Below are 24,805 nucleotides of genomic sequence, written 5' to 3'. Positions count from 1 at the left end.
AACCTTCAAAAAATTTAAAATGATTCTCCAGTGAAGAAAGTAACTAGAGTATAGTTATTAGAAAATTTTAAGATACTTCAAAATAAATCCTATTTTACATGATTTTTTTATGACTGATAAAATCTACTTAAAAATTGTTTTAAAAATTCAATAATTTCTTTAATGGATGGAGATGCTCTAATATTTTACAAAAAAACTTTTAAGAAATTTTTTTTTTTTGTGGTCAAATAAGAAAAATCATTAAAAACTTGATAAACAGTTCTTAAAAATGGGCTGAAAATATATTCCCCGTATATTCGTAATTACCATTACTGAAATCACAAAATCCAAACACAATATTTGAAATAAATCTCATCCGTTCACGACTTTCATTAAAAACCGTCCGATCCACCGCCTCGATAATCAAACCTCGGAAACGCAAAAAGCATCCAATAACTGAAAGACACGTAGGTGGCTACAGCCTTCCCGCCTAAATCACAAGTAAAGATCTTACACAGTGTATATTAGTAGAAAATCGGATCCGTCTCTCTCTATTCAACCTAGTAAAGCCTCTCTCTCTCCCCCCCCCCTTCTTCGTCTCAGTCTCCACGCACAAGAGCAACCATCGCTAATGGACAAGAAGAGTGATATCGATTCCGGCTCCGGCTCCGATTCAGGTTGCAATCTATTCTTTTTATCTCCATAGAGGGTTCTCTTCTCACGATTTTGTACGGAAGTAGGGTTTATTCTATAGTTACAAAAAAAAAATTAGGGTTTATTCTAGATAATGGTTGCCTTCTTTACTCGTTTAAGTGTTAGTCTTTACGATTTCAGAAACGATGAAGAACATAGATGATTCTGTGGAAGACACTGTTGACGATCTCATGCACGAATCTGAGGATGATTTTGAGGAGGAGGAGGAAGAAGATGATGATGAAGATATGTCTGAGAATGAGTCAGATGGTGATGATAATAATAACCCTACGTCCAACTGGCTAGGAATCACTCCGGCTTCCATCAGGAAAGAAGTCCTCAAGATACACGAAGAACGCAAAGTCAAGGCCAAGAGATTCCTCAAGGACTTTCAAGGGAAGCTAACTCTCTCTTACGATTGGTTGCTTCTCGGCTACCGAGATCACACCATAGCCCCTGTCAAACACGAGGATTTCACCTGTTTGTCTGCTCATTTCATCGACGATGACTGGAAGGTCAGGAAATGGATCCTCGGCTACACCACCGACGCTTCCATCCCTATGGATGATCTCCTCACTTACCATTTCCGAACCGCTGTTCAGAGCTTCGAGATTCAGAACAAAGTCTCTACTATACTACTCCCTAACGATGAGGATTTCGATGAGAAGACGGTTGATGCTATCAAGAAATACATGGGAGAGGAGGGCCTACCGGTTAATGTGGTGTACTGCTGTGCTGATCTGTTCCGGTTAATGGTGGATGATCTGTGTGGCCGGTTTAGGTGGGGGTTGTACGAGGAGCTTCGTATGTTAGTTAGCTGGGGGAGGTGTTTTTCAACGCCTAATTGGAATGTTACGCTCTATCATTACGGGCTGGCTCTTGATATGCATAAGGAGGATGCTTTCTCCAAGGATGAGATTTATGATGAGTATGATAAGCCCTCTGATGAGGAGTGGGTGCAGATTGAGACGTATTGTAAGCTCGGTGGGTGTGTTTACAAAGTGGCTAAGGAGCTTTTTGAGGAAGGAGGGTATTCGACTTGTAATGTTTACTTTCATCTTCTTGCTGAGCTTAAGGTGATGTTGAAGAAGGAGGTGGATGGTGGTGGTGGTGGTGGTGAGAGTGATGGTTACTTTGTGGGGAAAGCTAAGAAGATGTTGAAGATGTTTGATAAGTATTGGGGTGGTATGTTTGTGGTTTTGGCTGCTGCTTGTGTGTTGGATCCAAGGTTTAAGATGAAGTACGTTGAGTTTTACTGCGCTAAGAAGATTGACGGTGATGAGGGATCAAAGGCTGAAACTGTTTTGGACTATCTGCGTAGTCTGTTTGCTCGCTATGCAGCTAGTGAGTTCTGTCAGAAGCCAATATGCTCTGTTGCTACAGTTGACCATGAAGAGGATGAAGATGATGAGGATGAAGATTATGGTGATGATGATGATGAAGAAGCAGACAAGGAAGAGAAGGAGAAGCCTGATGCGTACAAGGACTTCGCTTTGTTTCAAGAATTTCTCAAGTATGAAGGATCATCTCCAAGAGAGTTTGGTGATTCAGAGCTTGATGCCTACCTCAAAGAGCCGATCATTGAGTGGGACAAAGACTTCAAAGCGTTGGAATGGTGGAAAGAGAAGAGCCAGACTTATCCAGTCCTCTCCCGTGTAGCTCGTGACGTTCTCTCCATACCGGTCTCGCGTGCAACGTCTTACGATGCTTATGTTACGGAGAAGAGAGAGCCTCCTGAGTCTGTTCTTTCCATGGATGCCAAAGCTGCTAACGCAGTGATGTGCGGCAGAAGCTGGTTACCACTTATAAAATAGTGGCAAAACTGGTAAGATCTTTTCTTTCGTTATCTCTCTATTAAGAACTTAAAACATGCTTTCTTAGTCTTCATGAAACTTAACAACTCTGTGTTTTGGTTTTGCTACGTTTGTTTCCCATCTCCTTATCATCAGTAGCATCTTCTTTTCGTTGAAGAGTTGTTTACACAATCGTATTATGCAGTCAACAAAAGAAAATTTATATGAAACCTATTAACAAAACAAGGACAAAACTATCTTTAGTTAATTAATTTTGAATATCATAAAAATTTAGAAAAATCAAAAAAGAAATCACAGCATAGTAAAAGATATGTGTGCCAAAAGACAAGGGAGGTTTAGATTTTAGGGACATTGAGGCTTTCAACCAAGCTTTGCTTGCAAAGCAAGCATGGAGAATCTTCAATGAACCTCAGAGCTTACTGGCGAGAGTCTATAAGGGTCGCTACTTCTCATCTTCTAGCTTCCTTGAGTGTGGTAAGGGATATCGCCCTTCGTATGCTTGGCGTAGCATCTTGTTTGGCAGAGAACTCTTGCAAAAGGGACTCATGAAGTCCATAGGAGATGGGAAAGATACTTATGTTTGGGCTGATAAATGGATTTTAGATGATGTCCCTAGGAGACCAGTGAATAAGCAAATGACGTATGATGTCAATCTGAGAGTCTCTGAGCTGATAGGAGAGGATGGGAAGTGGAAAATGGATATGCTTCAAGAACTTTTCCCGCCGAATGAGGTTCAAAGGATCCAACAGATACTCATTGGTAACGTCAAGGATAGGGAGATCTGGGCTTACACTAAAGCTGGAGAATATACAGTTAAAAGTGGGAGTTGGCTCTCAACGAAATTGGCAGAGAACACAGGTGATGTTGGGGATCTAGATGCAAACACCTTGGAGTTAAAGAAGAAGATATGGAAGATACCCACCATACCAAAGATCCGTACCTTTTTGTGGAGAGCGACGTCGGGAGCTCTGGCGGTAGCAGAGCGACTTACGGCGCACGGCATGCCAGTAGAGCTGCGTTGCAAGCTTTGTAATCAAGGAACGGAAACTATTGCGCATGTTCTGTTCCACTGTTCGAAGGCCAAAGAACTATGGGAGGAGTTCAGTGACGTACTGACCGGAGCTTTCCAACATGATACACTAACAGAACTTGTACAGGAAAGCATAAGACTAATGACGGAGGGCGCATTGGATATAAACAAGAAGAGAGCGATACCATGGATGTTATGGACGATATGGAAGAATAGAAATAGTCTCCTATATGCAGAAGTGCAAAAATCTTCTTCTCTGTTGGTACAAAGAGCGCTTGAAGATACAACTCTGTGGCATAAGTTAAACAAGAAGGAGAACAGATATGAGACGGGGGGAAACTATCTTGGAGTATCGAAGAGATGGTCACCTCCAATACAAGGAATAGTGAAATGTAACTTTCACTTGAGTTGGAGATCCAATAAATACCTCTCGGGTGGTGCTTGGATCACGAGAGATCACATGGGAGTAGTTGGAATGCACGCAAGAGATGCTCTGCTCCCTTCGCCAGACAAGCTAGCGGCGGAGTTGACATGTCTGCTGTGGGTTCTTCGGAGTTTGACAAACCTCAGAGTAGAAGATGTTAGCATTGGGACAGATTCTACAGGTTTGGTTGAAGCAATAAAATCTCCATTGAGATGGCCACGATACAGATATCTTCTTGGACAGGTTGCTGAAGTCTGTACAGGTTTCAGAACTCTGTTGTTTGAAGTGGAATCTGCTGAATCGAACACGGTAGCGACAAAGATAGCCAAAAGTGTGCTAAGAGATGGACGACTACAATCTTATCTTGCAATGGGAGGCCCTGCTTGGCTACACAATCTCATCCGGACCGAGGCTACTATCATCAGTTCTTAAGCCCTTCCCTTAGGGTGAACTGGTATAAGCCTAAGTTGTCATTGATGCTTTCTTGTTTTGTTAGCATCTTTTGTTATGTTGCAGTTTTCAAACTGCTGTTTTATCACAAACCTTTGAGTTAAAAAAAAAGTAAAAGAATAAACGTGGTTAACTACTTCTCCCTAGGGATGGGCAAAAAACCCAAATCGAACCGAACCAACCAAACCGAAGTTAAATCAAACCGAACTAAACCGTGCTCTTTATGTAATCCAATTGGTTCATGTTTTACTCAATCCGAACGGTTTGGTTTGGTTTGAGTTTAAACCAAACCAAACCAAACCGATAATCAATATATATAGTAAAAATATATATGATATATATATATGTATTAACATATTGTAAATTTTAGTTAAAGTTTCGTTTTCCATTTTTTTCATAATTTCCATATCTTTAAAAAAAAATATAAATATGATTCTATTATATATAAAATTATGTAGCATACATTTTTATATTCTCACTCTGTCGTTTATGAGTTGATTATTTTTTAATAAAAGTATAAAACTGATATCTTCATATTTTATAACCAAACCAAACTACACCAAACTAAAATAGACCATAATAATATAAACCGAACTAAAATCTAAACCAAACCGAACTGAACCGAACCGAATTAAACTCAAACTGAACCCAAACCAAAGCTATTTTGGTTTTAATTGGTTTGAATTTTATGAAACCCAAATTACCCAAACCGAACCCAAGCCGAACCCGAAACTAAACCGAAATGCCCACCCCTACTTCTCCCTTTGCTTTAATGATATTTATTGTTTCCTTTTGGTTTATGCTGAAGTATACTAGTGGATAATCGTCACTAATTCATGATTTTGATGCTTTGAAAATTACATGAAAGGGACTAACTTATGGACATATGGTTGATATAAACATAAGTGTACAAAGCGATAGCCGTATGAACGTGCGATGAGAATTTCAACACGCCACATTTTTATTCAAAAGAGGAATTAAATGAACTATATTGTACTAAATTGACCAGCGGAAATAGCAACCAATTAAGCAGCGTCTCCCTTTGAAGTTTGGAGTTTGACTTTTAAGAAAAATCTTTGCTACCTTTTTTTCTACAAATTTTAACGAGTAAAGAATCAGTTAGGTTTTGATTTAGATAAAACTAAAGCAGTATATTAACATCACCATGTTTTAGTCAAACTTATATGTATTATCATTACAAACTTTTATTTATTCGGTTATCAAGATGGTCATCTCTGTACATACGGTGGCGGTGGATTGGTAAAGAGGCCAAGTAGTTTAAAAGGTTGCACTCATGTTTCCCACGTGTAAGTCACCACTGGCCAAATTACAATATTAATAAAAATCTTTTGTCTTAATTGGGGTTATTCAACAACACATAAGTGTGGTGGACACAAAAGATTCATGCATTTAAAAACACCTTTTTACAGATATTTACATTAATTAGATATTTTTACCAAAAACATAAAAAACACCTAAATAGTAATCGTGTATCACAAAATTATCTCAAAAAAAAAAAACATAATATTTATATATCAGTGATATATATATTCATGCAAAAATTCTTGTTAATTCTTTAGTATTTGGCTAAAAAAAGAAAACAAATTAAAAATGCGTACAAGCAGAGCATCTTCTTCAGTGACCGAAAAATGGCTGCTTTTCACACAGCTCTGTCTCTTGAAGGATCTCGTAATCAGATGCGTACGTCAGTTCATCAGAAGAGCTAAATCGATGCTCCTGAGTCAAAACGTCGTCGTTGAACCCACCGCTGAGATCAACGTTAAGTCATCATCATCATCTCAGCAAGATCTCAACAATAGCTTTCAGATTGCTCAAGTTCGAATCAACGACTCTGTCTGTATCGAGATTCCTGTTCCTGAAGACACCCCTCTGTTGAGATCGGTACGTGTGTATGTTGTTGGGTTTATCTCAATTTCGCTTCTTTTGATTGTTTTAAAGGTCAATTCTGGATCAAAGACTTGACTTTTATGATAAAGTTGTCGCCTTTATTCCTTTTGCTGTTCTGTTTTGTATGAATACTCTGTTTTTTTTGTTTTCTGTCAATTTTCGAAACAGGTGAAGAAGACTTGTTCTGTAGCTGCTGCAACTACTGTTGAAGAGACTGTTACTACCGAGTTTGTCCCTAAAATAAGTTCCGGGAGTTATGCGGATAAAGGTGAATCCAGGGAGTACATGGAGGATGAACACATATGCATAGACGACCTCTCATCTCATCTCGGCTCTTCTTTCTTCAGATTCCCTGTTCCCGTTGCTTTCTACGGTGTCTTTGATGGCCACGGTGGATCTCAAGCTTCTCGCTATATCAAAGAGAACGCAACGAGATTGTTCTTTGAAGAAGACGCTGTTTTCAGAGAGTCTCACTCCACTGTGAACGCGTTTCTCTTGCGAGAAGTGGAGAGATCTCACCGGAGAGCTTATAGGTTAGCTGATCTCGCCATGGAAGATGAGAGCGTCGTTAGTGGTTCTTGCGGGACAACGGCATTGACAGCTCTCGTGATCGGACGGCACTTGATGGTTGCTAACGCAGGTGATTGTCGTGCGGTGCTGTGCAGGAGAGGGAGAGCTGTTGATTTGTCGTTTGATCACAAATCCACGTTGGATGCGGAGCGGAGACGGGTTGAGGAGTTGGGAGGGTACTTTGAAGGGGAGTATATATACGGTGAGCTCGCCGTTACGAGAGCTCTTGGAGATTGGTCAGTGAAGAGGCTTTCATCTTCTTTGTCGCCTCTGATCTCGGACCCGGAGATTAAACAGATGGTTCTGACGGAGGAAGATGAGTTTTTGATAATGGGATGCGACGGTGTTTGGGACGTGATGACGAGCCAGTATGCTGTTACGTTCGCCAGGCAAGGGCTGAGGAGACACGGTGACCCGAGGAGATGTGCGATGGAACTTGGAAGGGAAGCGTTCAGGCTTGACACGTCGGATAACGTAACGGTTGTGGTCATCTGCTTCACGTCGTCACCCCCAGCTTCTCAGAGGAGGAGAATACAGTTTTGTGTTTCTGATGAAGCCAGAGCCAAGTTGCAGACGATGCTACAAGGCTAAAACTGAGACTTGAGGGGGACAAATGTATATAATCATAGAAAGCAGAGATATTGGATGAATAAAACAAAAGAGAAGATGAAGGGAATTTACTTGTGTTTTGTTGTTTAAGATGTGCATCAAGTGTTGTAGCCAATTTTTGATGTGTTTGTTTGGCTATTTTCTCCCGTAGAGGATTATTGAACACTTGTGTACAAAAACTGATTCTAAGACTAGAGGCGAATACAGGTTCTATAAAAGTTTTCTCTCTCTTTTTTTTTTGTTTTATTTTTACAGATTTCGAAAAGAATCTACTCCTATCTTCCTTTCTCTAATCCTCATCTCCAGTTCATATATAACATATTCACTTTGTGCATAGCCAAACGTCTCTTATATGTCCATAGTAAAATTGTAAACCATGAAGTATTATCATCATATATAACTTAAATTTTTAGGATGGTCATCTCTCTACATATAGTTCTGTAGTATTTCATATTTTAGTTGATTTTAGATTTTTTAATTCTTTTAACGTACAATAATTGTGATACTACAATTCTATAATCGACAATATTCTATCTATTTTTAAATGTTCATGTCTGCCTACACTATGTTTTATATGCTTTAATGAGTGGTTGGTCCATTAGCAAAATGTTTTGTATTCTCGAATTATTAGGATGATCATCATATTATTATTTTTTCTGAGTAATATTTAGGACTTAACAATGATTTTGGAATGTCCTAATTATATAATCTATGCCATACTTATTTGGATATTTACCGGTTAATAACATAAATAATTGAACCGATCCAAACCGGAAACCAGAAACCGGTTTGCATAAACTAAAAGGAACGAAGGGAAGAAGAGAGAGGCACCTTTCTAGAGTGAGTGCTTCCGTCTTTATTCGACTCTTCTTCAAATAGAACCAAAAAGTCTCCGTGTCTCTAACAAACAACGATGGCGATGGCGAGCTTGGCTAGGAGAAAGGCTTCCCTTCTCACCAGAAACATCTCCACCGCCCCACTCCTCAGATTCTCCTTCTCCCTTTCCCGCGGCTTCGCTTCGTCTGGATCGGAGGAAAACGACGTCGTCATCATCGGCGGCGGTCCTGGAGGCTACGTGGCGGCGATTAAGGCGGCACAGCTAGGTCTCAAAACAACCTGCATCGAGAAGCGCGGCGCTCTCGGTGGTACCTGTCTCAACGTCGGCTGTATTCCTTCAAAGGTGATTCATGTAGATTCAATTTTGTTGATTGAGATTCGATCCGTGAAGGAGATTAGATTGAGGTTTTGAGGTTTAAGAACTAAATCACTAAAAATCAGATCTCTTTGTTCCTTTTGTTAATAGCACTCTGTTCTTTTGTTCCTGTATGATTGTGTTAGGCTTAGACCTCCCATACTCTGTTTACCTATCATTCGTTAAGTATTAGCTTCTGTTGAATGAATATTCTCATAAAGCTTCCTCTTTTCGTGAATATTTAGGCTCTTCTTCTCTCTTTTCACATGTACCACGAAGCAAAACACGTTTTTGCTTACCGTGGTTGTAATTAGCACTCTGTTTTTTTTTTTTGCTGTATGATTGTGTTAGGAACTTCCACACTCTGTTTTAGCTTTGATTGACCTATACTACCTTTTCTATTAGCTTCTATTGAATGAAAGCTTCCACTTTTCTTGAATATTTAGCCTTTTCTTCACTCTTCTTACAAGTACCACGAAGCAAAGCACGTTTTTGCTAACCGTAGTATTAATAGCACTCTGTTTTTTTTTTTTTTGCTAGGCTCTTCCACACTCTGTTTTAGCTTTGATGGACCTATCTAACGTTATCTAGTAGCTTCTGTTGAATGCATATTTCGTAAAGCTTAAACTTTTCTTGAATATTTAGCCTCTTCTTCACTTTTCTTACATGTACCATGTAATAAATCACTTTTTTTTACCTAACCATGGTGTTAATAGCACTCTGTTTTAGCTTTGATGAACCTATGCTATGTCTATTAGCTTCTGTTGAATGATTGTTCTCATAAAGCTTCCTCTTTTTCTTGTATATTTTAGGCTCTTCTTCACTCTTCTCATATGTACCACGAAGCAAAACACGTTTTTGCTAACCATGGTGTTAAGGTCTCTTCCGTTGAGATCGATCTCCCTGCTATGTTAGCTCAGAAAGACACTGCCGTCAAGAATCTCACCCGTGGTGTCGAAGGTCTCTTCAAGAAGAACAAGGTGAACTACGTTAAGGGCTACGGCAAGTTCCTGTCCCCTTCCGAAGTCTCTGTGGAGACAAACGACGGAGAAACCACTGTTGTTAAAGGGAAACATATCATCGTTGCGACTGGCTCTGATGTCAAGTCTTTGCCTGGCATCACCATCGATGAAAAGAAGATTGTCTCATCGACTGGAGCGCTGTCTCTGACTGAGATACCGAAGAAACTGATCGTCATTGGCGCTGGCTACATTGGTCTTGAGATGGGTTCTGTGTGGGGAAGGCTTGGATCTGAGGTCACTGTTGTTGAGTTTGCTTCGGATATTGTGCCCTCGATGGATGGTGAAATCCGCAAGCAGTTCCAACGTTCGCTAGAGAAGCAGAAGATGAAGTTCATGCTCAAGACTAAAGTTGTTGGCGTGGATTCCTCAGGAGATGGTGTGAAGCTAACAGTGGAACCTGCAGAAGGTGGAGACCAGACCACTCTCGAAGCTGATGTTGTCCTCGTCTCAGCAGGAAGATCTCCCTTCACATCTGGACTTGATCTTGACAAAATAGGAGTTGAAACGGACAAAGTCGGGAGGATTCTAGTGAACGAGAGATTCTCCACTAATGTCTCAGGCGTTTATGCTATCGGAGATGTGATTCCAGGACCAATGCTGGCTCACAAAGCTGAAGAAGACGGTGTGGCTTGTGTTGAGTTTATAGCAGGCAAACACGGCCACGTGGATTACGACAAGGTCCCTGGTGTTGTCTACACCTATCCCGAAGTTGCCTCTGTGGGTAAAACCGAGGAGCAGCTGAAGAAAGACGGTGTAAGCTACCGAGTTGGGAAGTTCCCGTTCATGGCGAATAGCAGAGCAAAGGCTATAGATACAGCAGAGGGAATGGTCAAGATTTTGGCTGATAAAGAGACGGACAAGATCTTAGGAGTTCACATTATGTCCCCAAACGCAGGAGAGTTGATTCACGAGGCGGTTCTAGCGATCAACTATGATGCGTCTAGTGAGGACATTGCTCGTGTGTGTCACGCTCATCCCACCATGAGTGAGGCTATCAAGGAAGCTGCAATGGCTACTTACGACAAGCCCATTCACATGTAAGAAGAAGCCCCACAGGTAAAATCACGGTTTAGTTTTGGTCCTGTTTAGGCCAAATCGAGAACTTAAACCGGAGTTGTTTTGGTTATATTTGGTTTGGTTTTATATTTTCGGTTTAAACCTTGATTTTTCTTTTTACTTTCCCGTTGATGTGGGATGAGCTCAAAGAATATAACTTTACCACTCCTTTGTAATAATTTGAAATGCTCAAGTAACCATTTTTAATTGAGTAAACCAAATTCGGTGTGATTTCATTGTTGGTTTTTCTAATATCGGTTCTACGTCCAGTTTTAATCATTTGGTTCGGTTATGTAATTAACAATATTTTTTGCTAATTATGTTGAACCAAGTTGGGATCAAATATTACTCTTTTGGTATAGAAGTCTACAAAGACACCATGTAGATTCAGACAATTCTGGAGAGACTATAGAGTATGTTCTTAATGTATTAGTTGTTATGAATATGATGGATCTTAACTAATAAGTCGATTAATGGAAAACTACAGAATTCTTTTCCAGTTGTCTCCGCTTAATTATTAGATAAGTTCCTTCTTGATCTCATCCTTTAAATTGAGTAAACAATTCAATAAAAGAAACAAAATCAGGTCAGGATTTCATTAAACCTCACCAAGATTCTGATTTCATTAAACCTCACCAAGATTCTTACTTAATAGGACTTAAAACTTTTATCATCCTCAAAAGCTGATGTGTATATATAAATATATTAGGAAGCAATAAACAACACTCCCATACACATCTAGGAACACGCATAACCATTCTTCTACATAATGAAAATGGCTTTTTCTTGTGTCACAAGAAACATGTTCTCGGTACTTCCTCTTCTCGTTCTCATATCAATCACCCCTTTGTCTTCATCGTATACTCCTAGTGACAAAGTCACAAAAGAACTAATCGTCCAACTCTGCTCAAAACCGACACTTTCCAAAAACTTCTGCATCGGTTGGCTGATCTCCGACCCAAAAACACTAACCCTCGACTTACAAGGTCTTCTCGGTATGGTCATCGAAAAGACCCAAGGGTTTGGGTTCAGGACCATAAAGTTGACGAAAGGCTTAGTGAACACCACCACAACTGATCCAAATCTCAAGATGATATATGGGTCTTGCTTGACATCTTATGAAATGTCCACTAAAGGGATCGAGGAAGCAAAAGGGTTCGCCAGCTCCAGTGACTACTTCTCAGCAAATACGGCGGCTTATAAAGCGATGGGTGCTATATCTGACTGTGAAACCTTGATTGAAGCACAGCCAATACCTGCTTATTTTTCGCGTTGCGTTGTGGTGTTTGAAAGAATGTGTTTCATTGGTATGGTTTTCTCCACAGTTTTGCTAGAAGGCAAATAGTATTAAATGTCATAGTGAACAACTATAACAAATTAAAAAACAAATAAAATGCATAATTTCTTAGTGTAAATTGCTATGTCTTGCAACTTCGCCAAGAATCAAAATTCTTTAATTGTATGATGATGCACATGCACTAATGTTGAAACTGTTATCTCTTCACATATCACTCAGCTCGGTAAAAAGATTATCCCATCAAGCTGTGTTGCCAAGGAGAAGGGAGTCTGATAGTCATGAGCTTCCACTATTTGTTTACTCCATTTTATAACTTACTTGTTGATCATCACAACATATTCAATGGTCTCCCAGCTATTAGGGAAGCTTTAGACAGTGCCACAAACAAAGATCTACTGGAAGATTCCAACAACCAATGGGCGCAGTTGGTGCAGCTGCTTTAACACTAACCAAGGTCATTTTAGCTTGTAAAGCTCTAGCTCCGCTGAAACTTTTCTTGACAAACACGCAAGAGGTAATGTCCTTGTCAAAAGCATCCTTATCTTCTGCTCAAGAGACGAGCTTCTCTTCCGTACAAGCTACACTTAAGCTACACTTTATATGATGATAATGTGGATAAGACTAGCAAAAAACTATAGGCACCTTACCAATCGTTAATTGGCTATGTTTGGAGCTAGTCTTGCTACTTTTGCAGGGTTGGTCTTCTATGAAAAGGGAATCATGTGTGCAGCTGAGACTCTTCCTTCAGCTCATTCGATAGCAAAACTAGGACATTGGATTCAAAACTTACATGAGGCGTCTATGGAAGTGACAAGGAGAGAAAAGAAGAGGATACCGAATACACTGGAGGGCCGAGGGGCTTAGTCAGAGGGTGAGGGACTTCACGCTTCATTATTCATTATCTTTCAGTTTAAAACCAAATTTGGTTCTTAAGCAGTACTTTGTTGACAAGGTTAACAAAGAAAAGTACGAAAAATGTTACAAGGATCTTTGTTTTTAGGGAAATTTTTGTTTTTGGGATAAGTTTCAATGGACATCATCTATCGTCTGCCAAAAGGGTGCGGCTTGGGAGGTTGTTTAATGTAACAAACAATCTTCATGTCTTTCATGTTTCTTGCTGTCTTAACAGCTTTTTTTTTCCAAAACTGTATGAGTAATAATAGCTTTTGGTTATATATAATAACCAAACTAATTTCAATTTGATAAAAATTATTTATTTCAATTTGATTAAATTTATTTATTTTGTTCTTGATCATCTATTGGTAAAAATGCATAAAAGCTATTGATGTTTATTTCAAACAAGCGTCAATTATTTTATCTTTCAACGCAGCATACTTATAATATTTCACAATAACATTCATCCTGACTACACTTCTTTTGATAATAACCTCGATCCGTACAAATCTTATGGCATTCTGCAAACCCACCAGAATAACATGAATTTGTGAGTCTGAAGCATACTACAGTCTCCCCCAGCTTTATTCCATAACCTATTTATATGAACAAAATCATTGAACCAATATGAATATTGATCAAAAATGATAAAATTGTACCTATAGTTATAAATCATTACCTGGAGAATCAGCAGTAATGGTAGCCGCAGTTGGAGGATGACAATGAAGTGAATCAACAAAAGATATAATGAAAAAAGTAGTGAAAACAAGCATGACTGAAGTTTTTATGGTGATAATCATATTAGAGAGAATTTTAAAAAACTTTTTTTGAGAGATATTCGCTTTAACTTTTCTTGTTTGGTGAATTCTTCTTAACTTTGTCTGATTATATACAGTAATAACATGTATACATCAAAAGAAAAAAAAAATATTATTCAAAGATTGCAGAGAATATAAACATTAGTTTCCCTTTAATTCTGATAGATTTCTAGTCAATATATAATCCAGAAATTGACTATAAACTCCAAGGAATCTCCTAGAATTATTTGAGAAGTGATTTGTCACATGTCCTTTCTACAATCATTTTTATAAAGGAAATGTGACATGGCTACTAAAATTGATGACATGGCTTATGATTAAATATGACATGGACAATTACATTTAATGTTGATATATATTTTTGGTAAACTTTGTAGAATATGACAATAACTCATACATTACATTTTGTTGATTTATATTTTGGCAACTTTTTAGAATATGATAATTACTCATAAATCATCACTAAAATAAATATACTCAAATATTACATTATAAATTTCGAATATTAATGTTGCTGACAAACAAAAAAGTCAAAATATTATTTGATTTTATTTCTATAATTATACACATTTTATTACTAAATTTTTCAATTTTTTTAAGATTATAAATGTTTAATCATAATATCATTAGTTTCTTTTAGATATCTATAAATTTTATAAATATTTTTATTTTAAATTTTTGATAACTATATAATTTTCTATGAATATTTTTAGTAATTTTATACAAGTTTATTTAATATATTTAACCAAAAATAGATAAAAACATATAAGATTACAATTTTAAATGTAAAAATATATATTCTCAAATATAATTTAAAATAAAAAAATTAATTTATTCTCAATTTTATGATTAATTTAATCAAATTTATATTATTATTGGGTAATTCTCTCAAATATCCTTTTTAAGTTTTTGAAACAAAAATGATCAAAATAACCCTTTTTTGTTTTGAAAATTTTAATATTTTTTTAATTTTTTGAAATTTGAAAATAATATTCAAAACTCACCTCTTAACTTTACACCTAAGTCTAGATTGGTCAACCCAAATGGTATAAATACATATTTTACTCTTTGATAAAACTCTTTTGGTCATTTTTCATCTTTAAGTGCTATTTTGTAAAAATAAATTAAAAAAGACTATCCAAAGGAATTTTTCATTATTATTTGTCAAAAATAATAAAATATATAGATTTTATAGATTTTTTAAAAATATAATTTAAATTTTTAAAAATTTATTAGTGCAGGAAAACACGTTGACTATAAATTGCAAAAAAAAAGCTACTCCCTCTGTTTCATAATAAGTGTCACTATGAACTCATTTTCTTGTTACACAAAGAGTGTCATTTTACAATTTCAATTTCAATGTAAATTATACTAACTTTCAGTTGAAAATTAATTGCAAACTACATTGATTTTATAAATAATTTTATTTATCTAAAATACTATTGGTCAAAGAGGTATAATTAATTATAACTTACATACATTTCAACAATTTTCTTAATCTGTGTGAAAAATATCACAACGACACTCTTTAAGAAACGGAGGGAGTATTAAATATCTACCAATTCTAAAAGTCAAATATACTCAATGGGAATCATGCCACCTATGCTTAAAAAATCAACCAATCAGAAAACATCTTTTCTTTTGTTGGGCTACGTATTTCTCAGCTGAACCGAATCATATGTTTAAGCCCAATACCAAACAACCATTTTGCTGTCAACAAAACACACAAGCTAGGCCGAAGTCTGACACCAGGTTTATACCAGTGAAACCTATCGTCATAGTCCCCAACTCCCGATTCTCCCTCTTCCTTCCGTTCAACCATTCCCCTTCTCGCCGTTATGACTATGAAGCTTATAATGCTATTTTTCTTTCTTTTATCACAAGCTTATAATGCTGTTAATCACCACAACTATCCACATCAGCAATTAGTGCAAACAATTTATAATTTTCTCAAAAGCTACAAATCGTCAACAAAATCACCCCTTCTATATAACCCGATGAACTCATTCCAAAGCCCTAGAGGAGAGGCAGCTCTAGAAGCTAAACATCAGAAGTTGTACACCCTTTGTATATCAGGGTATGAAAATAATCTTTGATATCATATGAAATCCCAACTAATAAAAGTTTTGATTAATAAAGACTTCTATCTGTTGCTTCGTACTTGTATGTCAATAAGTGTTGTGTGTTCTCTTTTTTACAAAAAAAAAGTGTTGTGTGTTCTCTTCTTTTCGTATCCTGCATGCATATATAACTGATTTTGACGGTTTTCTGAGTTTGGATGATGAGTCACCAAATGGTTCAGTGCTATACCAGCGATCAAACTGGGTAAACAAACCGAAATTACCAAGAGTAACCGGTTTGATTGAGCCAATGTTTTAGTTGTTAATTTCTTTGTTTCAGCACATAATCAGGACGTGGTTTGTTTCCTAAACTTTAGGATCAAGCAATTCATATCTCACGTTTTATCTTCACGTTTTTCTCAGTTCCATGTGTAAACTTTGATTCCTTGTTTGTAGGAACTATTAGTTCCAATTTGCTTCTTATATAAATGAAAAAGTATTTTATCAAAAAAAAAAAAATGAAAAAGTCAAAAAGAAAAGGCAGAGAAATTTGCTTGAAGTTGTGTTCTAAGTATTCTTTTGCAATTGTTTTTGATCAATAATTATAACCTGCAACAGAGGTTTATCATTAGATGTTCACAAGTAGGATGAGCATGAGAAAGCAGGCCGTCTGTCAAGAGTTTCAGACATAAAAAAAAGTGACAGTTTGTAAGGTTGATGGTGTGAACATAATTGGAAACGAAGGGTGAACAACTCGAGAAACAAGCCGGACAAAGCGAGAAGTTGTAAGGATGTATTGAAAACTGGGAAGTAAATTCTTTGGACGCCAAATGATATGATAGGAAGATATATGGAAAATGGTGTGTGATAGCACTAAGAGAGAAATACAAAAAAAATTGATGTTGAAAATCAGAGTAAAAGTTAGTTTACAAAAAAAAAAGAAAATCAGAGTAAAAGAGAAATGACATTTGATGAACTCCAACGATTAAAACGAAAATTAGTAACCAGAAGAAAGAGATGAGAGAGCGATTGTTATTTGAAATAAAAATAATGACATGACACACTAAAATTAATGACATGACTTACAAATTATGACATGAAAATTTACGTTTATTGTTGATTTATATTCTAGTTAAGTTTTTAAAATATGGTAATAATTATAGATCATTATATAATAACAATAAATTATATAAAAATAAAAATACAATAATAACTAATATTATTTAGCTATGTTTTATAAGTATATATTTTTTATTATTAAAAAATTCTTCAAAATACTATGCATTTAAAAAATAATATATTTTTTCAAATTATAACATGGACATTTCCATGTTGATTTGTATTTTTGGTAAGTTTTTAGAATATGATAATAACTCATATAGATCATCATTAATATAGCAATACATAATATAATAGTATAATTAGAAATATAATATTATTCTAAAATTTTCAAACTTTAATACAATTTTATAATTATATGATTATTTTTAGTAAAAAAGATCTTCAAAATCATACAGTTTTAAAATATAATTTTCTAATCCCAATACTATTAGTATATTTTTAATATCCATAAATTTTAGAAATATTATTTAGTTTTATGTTTTGATAATTAAATACCTAACAAATATTTCTTCTAAATTTATAGAATTTGATTTAATATATTTTAACCAAAAGATATACATAAAGGAATATTTTCATAATTGTAATTTTACATATATACATATATGACTAAATATACATTTAATATAAATATTTATTTAATCTTAAATTTTTCCATATGATTAAATTAATATTGTGTATTGTAAGTAAATAAGAAAATCAAAAACTAACAAAAAAATTGTTTAAAATAAATTTTAAATTTGAAATTTTTTATTTCTATACCAAATGGTGCAGGAAAATATCTAGTTTTAATAAATAATTAAGAAGTGGCAGAAGGCCCATATGGTAATATGATACGTTGACTTATATGGAAAGTGGAAACGTATTAATGATGCAACGCAGCTTGCATATTTGGAGAAGATGGACATTGGACACTACAAGAATAAGTGGAGCTTGACAAGACGTTGTAGCCCAATGGTTAGGACGGGTCCCCGCCTGCATCCAGGTAGGGGGTTCGATCCACGCCGGAGGGAACTACCTTACAACGCTCTTGTCATCCACACGGATATGGGCCATGCTTTCGGCCCATTTGAAAAACTGGGAGGGGCGTCTATCCGTGGGCATTCCTTCCCCTTGGGGATTAGTCTGGGCCTTCTGGGCCTGGGATACCCCAGGTTAAACAAAAAAAAAAAAAAGAATAAGTGGAGCAAGAGGAAAGTTGTTACTACCCACTTATGTGCTCCTATGTCCCAAATTCGGTTTAGATCCAGTAAGGACCACTACACTATGTCACTCTGTTTTTTTCATGTAATTTGAATCAAGCTCAGTTAATTATAACGACATAGTTTTCGACTTGAAGAGTGGTAGAGGTTTTTGAGATGACGTAGTGTTTCTCAGTTTAAATGATTTATATGATTTAAAGATCAAATCTGTCGTGTGCGTTTTTTTCTAAATTGTTCTTTGGATTAGTTTGGTTTGTCTCTTATTTTTTTTTTGTAATGAGATATTGACATATTTTTAAGAAAATCTCTAAATTAAAAATTAATATTAAATGTAATTGTCAATGTCTTATTTAGACATAATCTATATCATCATTTTTAGTATATCATATCATATTTATTTATTTATATATTTTGTCCATGTCTTATTTAGGCAAAATTAACATAATGCATTCTTTGTAAAAAAAACTTTTTGAATTGAATAAATTTAACATTCATAAAAAAAAAGTGAATGTACATAAGACATAAGTAAAACTAGATTTTGACCCGCGCTTCGAAAGCGCGGGTATTATTTTTTACTTTTATGAAATATATTATTTGTTTGTAATTATTGAACATATTTATTTTAGTAAAATTTTCTTTATAATAAATTTGACACACATAGTGTCTCTGGTAAATTATGTGTTTCTCTGACTTTGTTTATTCCCTCTCCAATCAACATATCGAAGCGCGGATATTATTTTTTACTTTTATGAAATATATTATTTGTTTGTAATTAGTGAATGTATTTATCTTAGTAAAAAAAATTTTATAATAAATTTGACATATAGAGTGTCTCTGGTAAACTATGTATTTCTCTGGCTTTATTTTATTCCCTCTCCAATCAACATATTTATTTGGCTTGTTGTTAAAATAAATGATTTTAGAACGCAACTGTTTACTTTGATATTTTGTTTAAACAATGTGACATATTTCTGTATTAATTGTGTTCAATCAAATATTTACATTGTAATTTAAATTTGTATACAAATCAACATATTTGTGTAGTTTGTTATTAAAAAAATGATTTGAATCCAAATGTAAGTACTCTTATAGTGATTTTTTCAGTTCATATAATTTTTTAAAATATATTTATTTCAACTGAACCAATTAATATTTTGTTAAATTGGCCCGTGAAATATATTTTTATACATCGATATTCAAAAGATCTGGTAACTAACGATACTCAAAAGATCTGGACCGAATCAGGTTATATGGTTATTTTTGTTACAAATATCCGAACCCATTTTAGATACATTGGTTATTTAGATATTTTTAGGTTCCTATACATCAGAACCGAATTCATCCAGATCTAGAATGATCCAACTCAAAATCCACACATAAGTTTATAATATTCAAGCGGGACTTGGTTACCAAAAAAAAAGGATACCCGAAAAGAACAACATGTACCTAAATAGACGGATAATGTTCATGTCTAAATGATTATATAAATTAATAAAAAAAATTGTTTTATGCGTGTTTGCTAAATTAATTGAAATAGAAAGAGTTTTTTTTTATCAAGTAAAATAATTATATGGAGTGGAAAATTAAGTGACAATAAATGTAGGACATTTTAAGTATTTTGATTTAAGTTATTATTTTATTCACAAAACATATTTTTTGAACTATGTTTTTGGGTACGTAATTTTCCACCGATTGTAACTAAAATAAAAATATTTTAGTAAAATAAAATAAACCAAATGTTTAATTATATGTAAAACCTAATTATTTAGCATTTTTGATTTTATAATTGGCACAAAGTTAATATTGATTAACTAATAAATAAAAATATGCACTATTATTATTATGGTAATATAATTAATGATGTAATTTATTATTAAGGTAATATAATTAATTTAATTGTTAAACTAAGTGAAATATGGAAACACAATTAATAGATACTACTATTCAAGTTTCCAAACACTCCATTTTTTATAGCTATAACCAAACACACCAAATTTTTTTATTAATCTTATCCAAGTATCCAAACGCACCGAATTTGTACTTCACCTTTAATAAGATAGATGTGTAAAATCACTTTGCAAATAATATCTAGGAAATTTCTTTCACTTACCGGATCTCATCTAGTTGCAAAACCATAGTAATAATACCTACTCTTATACTCTTATAAACATCTGACTATAGTAATAATTTTCAGATGACCAAATGTGATTCATCAAGTTTGGTGGCCAATAAAAGAAAACAACATAATCGGGTCAATATTTCATTTACTTCACCAAGATTGAACCTGCCAAATAGGTGTTACTTCGTATCAAATTGATTTGTAATTATAAATCAACATAACTACAAAAATACACTTAATGGTAATATAACTGATACAGCAATTATAGACAAAGATATCCTTCCCGTTATCGAAATTTAAGATGTATTAATTCGTAATCAATTTATTATTTAGATGCGTTTTTACTAATTTTCGTTACGACTCTAGAGAAGTCCTAAATATAAAGTTAAACATATAAAAGTCAATGAATTTAGTTTTCATGCGATTGTTTTCTTACTAATCTGGACGTTTCTATTTGCTTAATAGAAAGAGATTATCTCTTATATATACAATCCCCAGATCTACAGAAATAATATATTCTTATCAATTCAAGGCAATGGCTTTTTCTTGCATCACAAGAAACGTATTTTCAGTTTTTCCCCTTCTCGTTTTTCTATCAATCACCCCTTTGTCTTCATCTTTTTCTCCTAGTGACAAAGTCACAATAGGAGTGCTTGCCCAACTCTGCGCAAAACCGCCAATCTACGACCATTTCTGCGCCGGTTGGCTAGCCCCTGATCCAGAAACTTTCACTCTCGACATAAGTGGTCTTGTCGACTTGGTCCTCCAAAAGACGCAGTTGTTTGCCTATAAGAATCTTGCGACGATGAAAGGCTTAGTGAGAACCACAAGTGATCCGACGCTCAAGGCCCCATATACTACCTGTGTGACAGGTTATGAGTCAGCTATTAAAGCGATCGAGGGAGCTCAAACGTTTGCAACCTCTAAATCGTACAAGCTAGCATCTCAAGCAGCTTCTAAATCCTTTGATAGTTTATCTTCTTGTGAAGCTGGTCTTAAAGGACGGCGAAATGTGCCTGCTTATGTTCCACAACGCAATTTGCTGTATGGAAGAATGTGTACCGTTGATTCAGTTTTCTCCAGCTTTTTAAGTTCTTGATTCTTTGTATCTTTCATTCACCTACAAGGTGGCAATAAAAGAATAAACCTATCGAAATTCCATTTACTATCTGGTGTGATAACATATGTTTTTCTCTGTTTCTTATATTTACTTTTCCATCCCTGTACATTAATTAATTGGATATTACAACTTTTGAGTGTAGCCATGTATCATCAGTTGATTTTTCAGAATCCTTAAAAAAGAAGTTGGTACATCTAAATATATATTATATTATTTATTAAATTAATAATTAATAAATAAATATATTTTTTATTATTTTCTTAAATAAAAACTACGGAATTACCTAATATGATAATTAATGATTTTGAATAATAAAAATTTGTATAAATTTTTGTATTCTCCATCATTTTAGTTTAATATATACTGTTAAAAACTTTAAATTATATTTTTTTTCTTATATATCATATCTTGAATTTTTTAAAACAACTGTAAATTACTAAAACTGATAAAAGACTTACAATCAAAATTTTGTAAACAATTGGTTTACTTTTTTTTAAAAAATTAACATTTGTGATTTTTGATTTGTATATAATATATATTATACCGTGTTGTGCACACATATTTTTAAATCAAGATATGCAAACATAGTAAAAACAATTATTTTTAAATTCAGTATATTAGAGAAATTTATGGTAGCAAATTACAAAAATACAAATCATAAATATTATTCTGATCTTAACTATTCTTTATCTACAACCGAACCGAAAAATTAGAAAATCAAAACTGAACCGAAAATCGTATGGGTACCCAAGTTTCTGTAGTGTTTATATACGTATAAAGATAATCGTATAATTTTTAATTATTACTTTTAAATTAAAATATCAAAAACAGAATTACAAAAAAAAAATCTGAAATATTTAAAATTATCTTAATTATCCAAAGTTTTATTCAAAATTCAAAAAAAAGGATAATTAAGCAGAAACCAATTTTGTGGTCTTTGACAGAGAGATAACAAAACTAAATAACTAAGAAAGAGTCAGCAAGTCAGGTTCTTGAGGATGTACGTTTTCCTTTCACAATTCTTCTTTATTTTGTATATAATTGTTTCTCTTACTCTAAGACCCCACAAACCTCCAACCTAATTCAACGGAGTAGCGGTGAGGAAATGGAGGTACCAAAATGTCTTGAGGAGCTAACTGGCAATGAATATGTTTCCAAGCTACGTGTGACTCCCTACAATATAACTCCGTTCTCAGCAATTAGTGAAGCTTCAGTTCTTATTTTGGCACTCAGGTAGGTGTAGGATAATCTATGTATTCACAGTTTTCTAAATTGATGATATAAACTAACACATGTCCTACAGTTTCTTAGAGTAGCACACCACCTCCAGTCATGGATATGGAATATGGAAAAGCAACAGAATCTGCCAGCAACATGGGTGATACGCAAAAGATTTCACTGGGAGTTGGTGAAGCAAGTCTGCCAGGTTCTGCAGCCGAGAAGAACAAACGCAAACGCCCCGTGAGTGATTCTCGCAAGGACATCTAACCTTCAACCTCACGTTTCGTTTCATTTCAATTGTCTATTACATGTAGTCATACTTTGGCCTGTCTCTTTAATTTTCTGTAAACTATTTCTTACTGGTGTAAGATTTATTATAACTTTAAATAATAAAGGGAGCATTAACGTGTATTTACTTATTAAGCAGTGTCTCTAACTTTATAAATCAATAAAGTTTAAGGTCAGCCATTCATAAACGTCGTTCATGTTAAAGAGGGGATTTTTATACTCTCTGAGCATCAAAAATGAAGACTACAGCCTAAACAAAAAATGAATTTTAAAATAAAAACAATTAAACCTTTTCTATTTTAAAAATTTGTATTAACTCTGCAATGAACTTTAAAATAAACTTCTTCCCACACTAAAAACACCAAAACAATAAACTAACTGAACACACATAAAACTACTAACAAAAAAGATTAAACAAATTCAAAGAAACAGCAAACATATAATCGTATACTTTCGGGATAAGCCGTTTGAACACAAAAAATAAGAAACTCATAAACTCACCACAATGTAACCTGTTCTAGCCACACAAAGAGAGATACGGTTAACCAAGAAAAACTCACTGAACACATAATATACAATTCTATAAACACCTACTGCACAGTTTCAGTAACACTTCACAAACTACATCAATTCCTTGGCAAATTACAGTAAAGAAAAAAAAATATTAACCCCGCGGTAGTAATAACAATCCTGAGGCTCACTTCATTGAAGGTATAAAGGAGTATTTCCACAACAAGAACACAACCAAAGGATTGGATCACCTCCACTCAGTGGCGGAGGGAGAAAATGCTTTGATATGGGTCAAACTGATAATTCATGCATTTTACCAGTGTCAATAAACTAAAATTTCAGATTTTTCTGAATAAGCTACATGTAAAAAAAAATTTCCACAGAAATTCACATGGGTCCAATGACCCACATGCTACAATGCTAGCTCCGCCACTGCCTCCACTGTGATCCAAAGGATAGTGTTATTGAAGTAGAAATACTTCTTTAGTCCCTCGATATAGTGAGCTTCATAATTTTTATTCTTCAAACACATCTCCATTAAGGCAGTGTGGTTTCGACCATACTGAGAAGATAGCCGAGAAGTAGCTTAGGTCAAAAGGTCTTGGAAAGAAGGTGGTGATTCTTATTCTGGAGGGGAAACCATGGCTTTGTGTTATTATAAGTTTGTATTTTCTTTGGACAGAAACTTCACTGAGGAAGGTTTTATATAGCTTTTTAGTATGGTTATAAGGAAATCTCGTGTTTTTAATGTTATGATGTGTTTAAAGAGCGTTTGACTTATTGCGTAATTATAGGGATTTGATTTAGGAATGATTTGCTTTTTTATGAGTTTTTATTTTAGATATTCGTGGGTTGTGTTTTGAATATTATAAAGTTGTACAAACCATTAGATTATTTCTTGAGATGGTAAAATCCACTATTTTTATTGTTATAGTCGTATTATTCTTGGATGACTTCTTTGTGAAGAGGTACATGTTTGTCATATGCTCTATTCAAGTTTGCATGTGTTGTATCTATACTATTAAAAGAGAAGCATTCTTGAAAAATCTACTTATACAAGTTATTTGAACTCTTTCATTAACTAACGATATATCTTGGTATACCCTTAATTTGGTTTTATTTAATTATAATGATAGTATCAATCAATATTGTTGCCGTAAAGTGAGGGATCAAATTATGGTAACTCAGCTCCTCATGTGTGTATTCATATTTATGCAACCCATCCATCTATTTCATTGTTAATTGTGCTAACTCAGCCCCTCATCTACTTTTTGATTAAAACGAAGTACATACCCGATCAAGTACGATATATATATATATATATATATATATATATATAGTATTTTCATGATGGACCATCTAATTATTCAATCATCCAATTAAAAACATGGTTAAATTTTTATTTTAAAA

General features: G+C 34.4%; 4 protein-coding genes across 6 annotated transcripts; all 4 read left to right on the top strand.

Moving 5' to 3' along the window:
- Positions 1-497: 497 nt before the first annotated feature.
- On the top strand, positions 498-6,210 carry LOC108857747 (zinc finger BED domain-containing protein RICESLEEPER 2-like). 3 transcript variants are annotated; one of them, XM_056986095.1, is made up of 3 exons: positions 517-656; positions 799-2,497; positions 6,074-6,210. In XM_056986095.1, exons 1-2 carry the CDS (start codon positions 611-613, stop codon positions 2,484-2,486), a joined length of 1,734 nt encoding a protein of 577 aa, XP_056842075.1. In that variant the 5' UTR covers positions 517-610; the 3' UTR covers positions 2,487-2,497; positions 6,074-6,210. The 3 variants fall into 3 exon arrangements, with proteins under 3 accessions (XP_018487260.1, XP_056842075.1, XP_056842074.1); XM_056986094.1 differs by having other exon boundaries at positions 6,059-6,184; XM_018631758.2 differs by lacking the exon at positions 6,074-6,210 and having other exon boundaries at positions 498-656; positions 814-2,642.
- LOC108857468 (probable protein phosphatase 2C 43) lies at positions 5,970-7,770 on the top strand. The gene is made up of 2 exons (XM_018631455.2): positions 5,970-6,292; positions 6,467-7,770. The coding sequence occupies exons 1-2, from the start codon at positions 6,002-6,004 to the stop codon at positions 7,457-7,459; spliced, it is 1,284 nt and encodes a 427-aa protein (XP_018486957.1). The 5' UTR covers positions 5,970-6,001; the 3' UTR covers positions 7,460-7,770.
- A 535-nt stretch (positions 7,771-8,305) lies between these two features.
- On the top strand, positions 8,306-10,983 carry LOC108863067 (dihydrolipoyl dehydrogenase 2, mitochondrial). The gene is made up of 2 exons (XM_018637374.2): positions 8,306-8,657; positions 9,482-10,983. Exons 1-2 carry the CDS (start codon positions 8,391-8,393, stop codon positions 10,730-10,732), a joined length of 1,518 nt encoding a protein of 505 aa, XP_018492876.1. The 5' UTR covers positions 8,306-8,390; the 3' UTR covers positions 10,733-10,983.
- Positions 10,984-20,754: 9,771 nt separating this feature from the next.
- On the top strand, positions 20,755-21,392 carry LOC108861114 (pectinesterase inhibitor 2-like). The gene has a single exon (XM_018634942.2). It carries the CDS (start codon positions 20,792-20,794, stop codon positions 21,353-21,355), a length of 564 nt encoding a protein of 187 aa, XP_018490444.1. The 5' UTR covers positions 20,755-20,791; the 3' UTR covers positions 21,356-21,392.
- Positions 21,393-24,805: the final 3,413 nt, after the last annotated feature.

The sequence above is a fragment of the Raphanus sativus genome, chromosome 5 (assembly GCF_000801105.2).
Source record: "Raphanus sativus cultivar WK10039 chromosome 5, ASM80110v3, whole genome shotgun sequence".
Taxonomy (NCBI): Eukaryota; Viridiplantae; Streptophyta; class Magnoliopsida; order Brassicales; family Brassicaceae; genus Raphanus; species Raphanus sativus.
Note: the sequence above shows the minus strand (reverse complement) of the source record. Positions and strands in the feature narration are given on the sequence as shown.

Bases quoted from the DNA above. Each gene is read 5' to 3' on its own strand.
- LOC108857747 (XM_056986095.1), top strand. From the start codon at position 611: ATGGACAAGAAGAGTGATATCGATTCCGGCTCCGGCTCCGATTCAG. The intron at 657-798 runs GTTGCAATCTAT...TTTAAGTGTTAG, and splicing joins CGGCTCCGGCTCCGATTCAG to TCTTTACGATTTCAGAAACG.
- LOC108863067 (XM_018637374.2), top strand. From the start codon at position 8,391: ATGGCGATGGCGAGCTTGGCTAGGAGAAAGGCTTCCCTTCTCACCAGA. The intron at 8,658-9,481 runs GTGATTCATGTA...TGTATATTTTAG, and splicing joins TCGGCTGTATTCCTTCAAAG to GCTCTTCTTCACTCTTCTCA.
- LOC108861114 (XM_018634942.2), top strand. From the start codon at position 20,792: ATGGCTTTTTCTTGCATCACAAGAAACGTATTTTCAGTTTTTCCCCTT.
- LOC108857468 (XM_018631455.2), top strand. From the start codon at position 6,002: ATGCGTACAAGCAGAGCATCTTCTTCAGTGACCGAAAAATGGCTGCTT. The intron at 6,293-6,466 runs GTACGTGTGTAT...TTTTCGAAACAG, and splicing joins ACACCCCTCTGTTGAGATCG to GTGAAGAAGACTTGTTCTGT.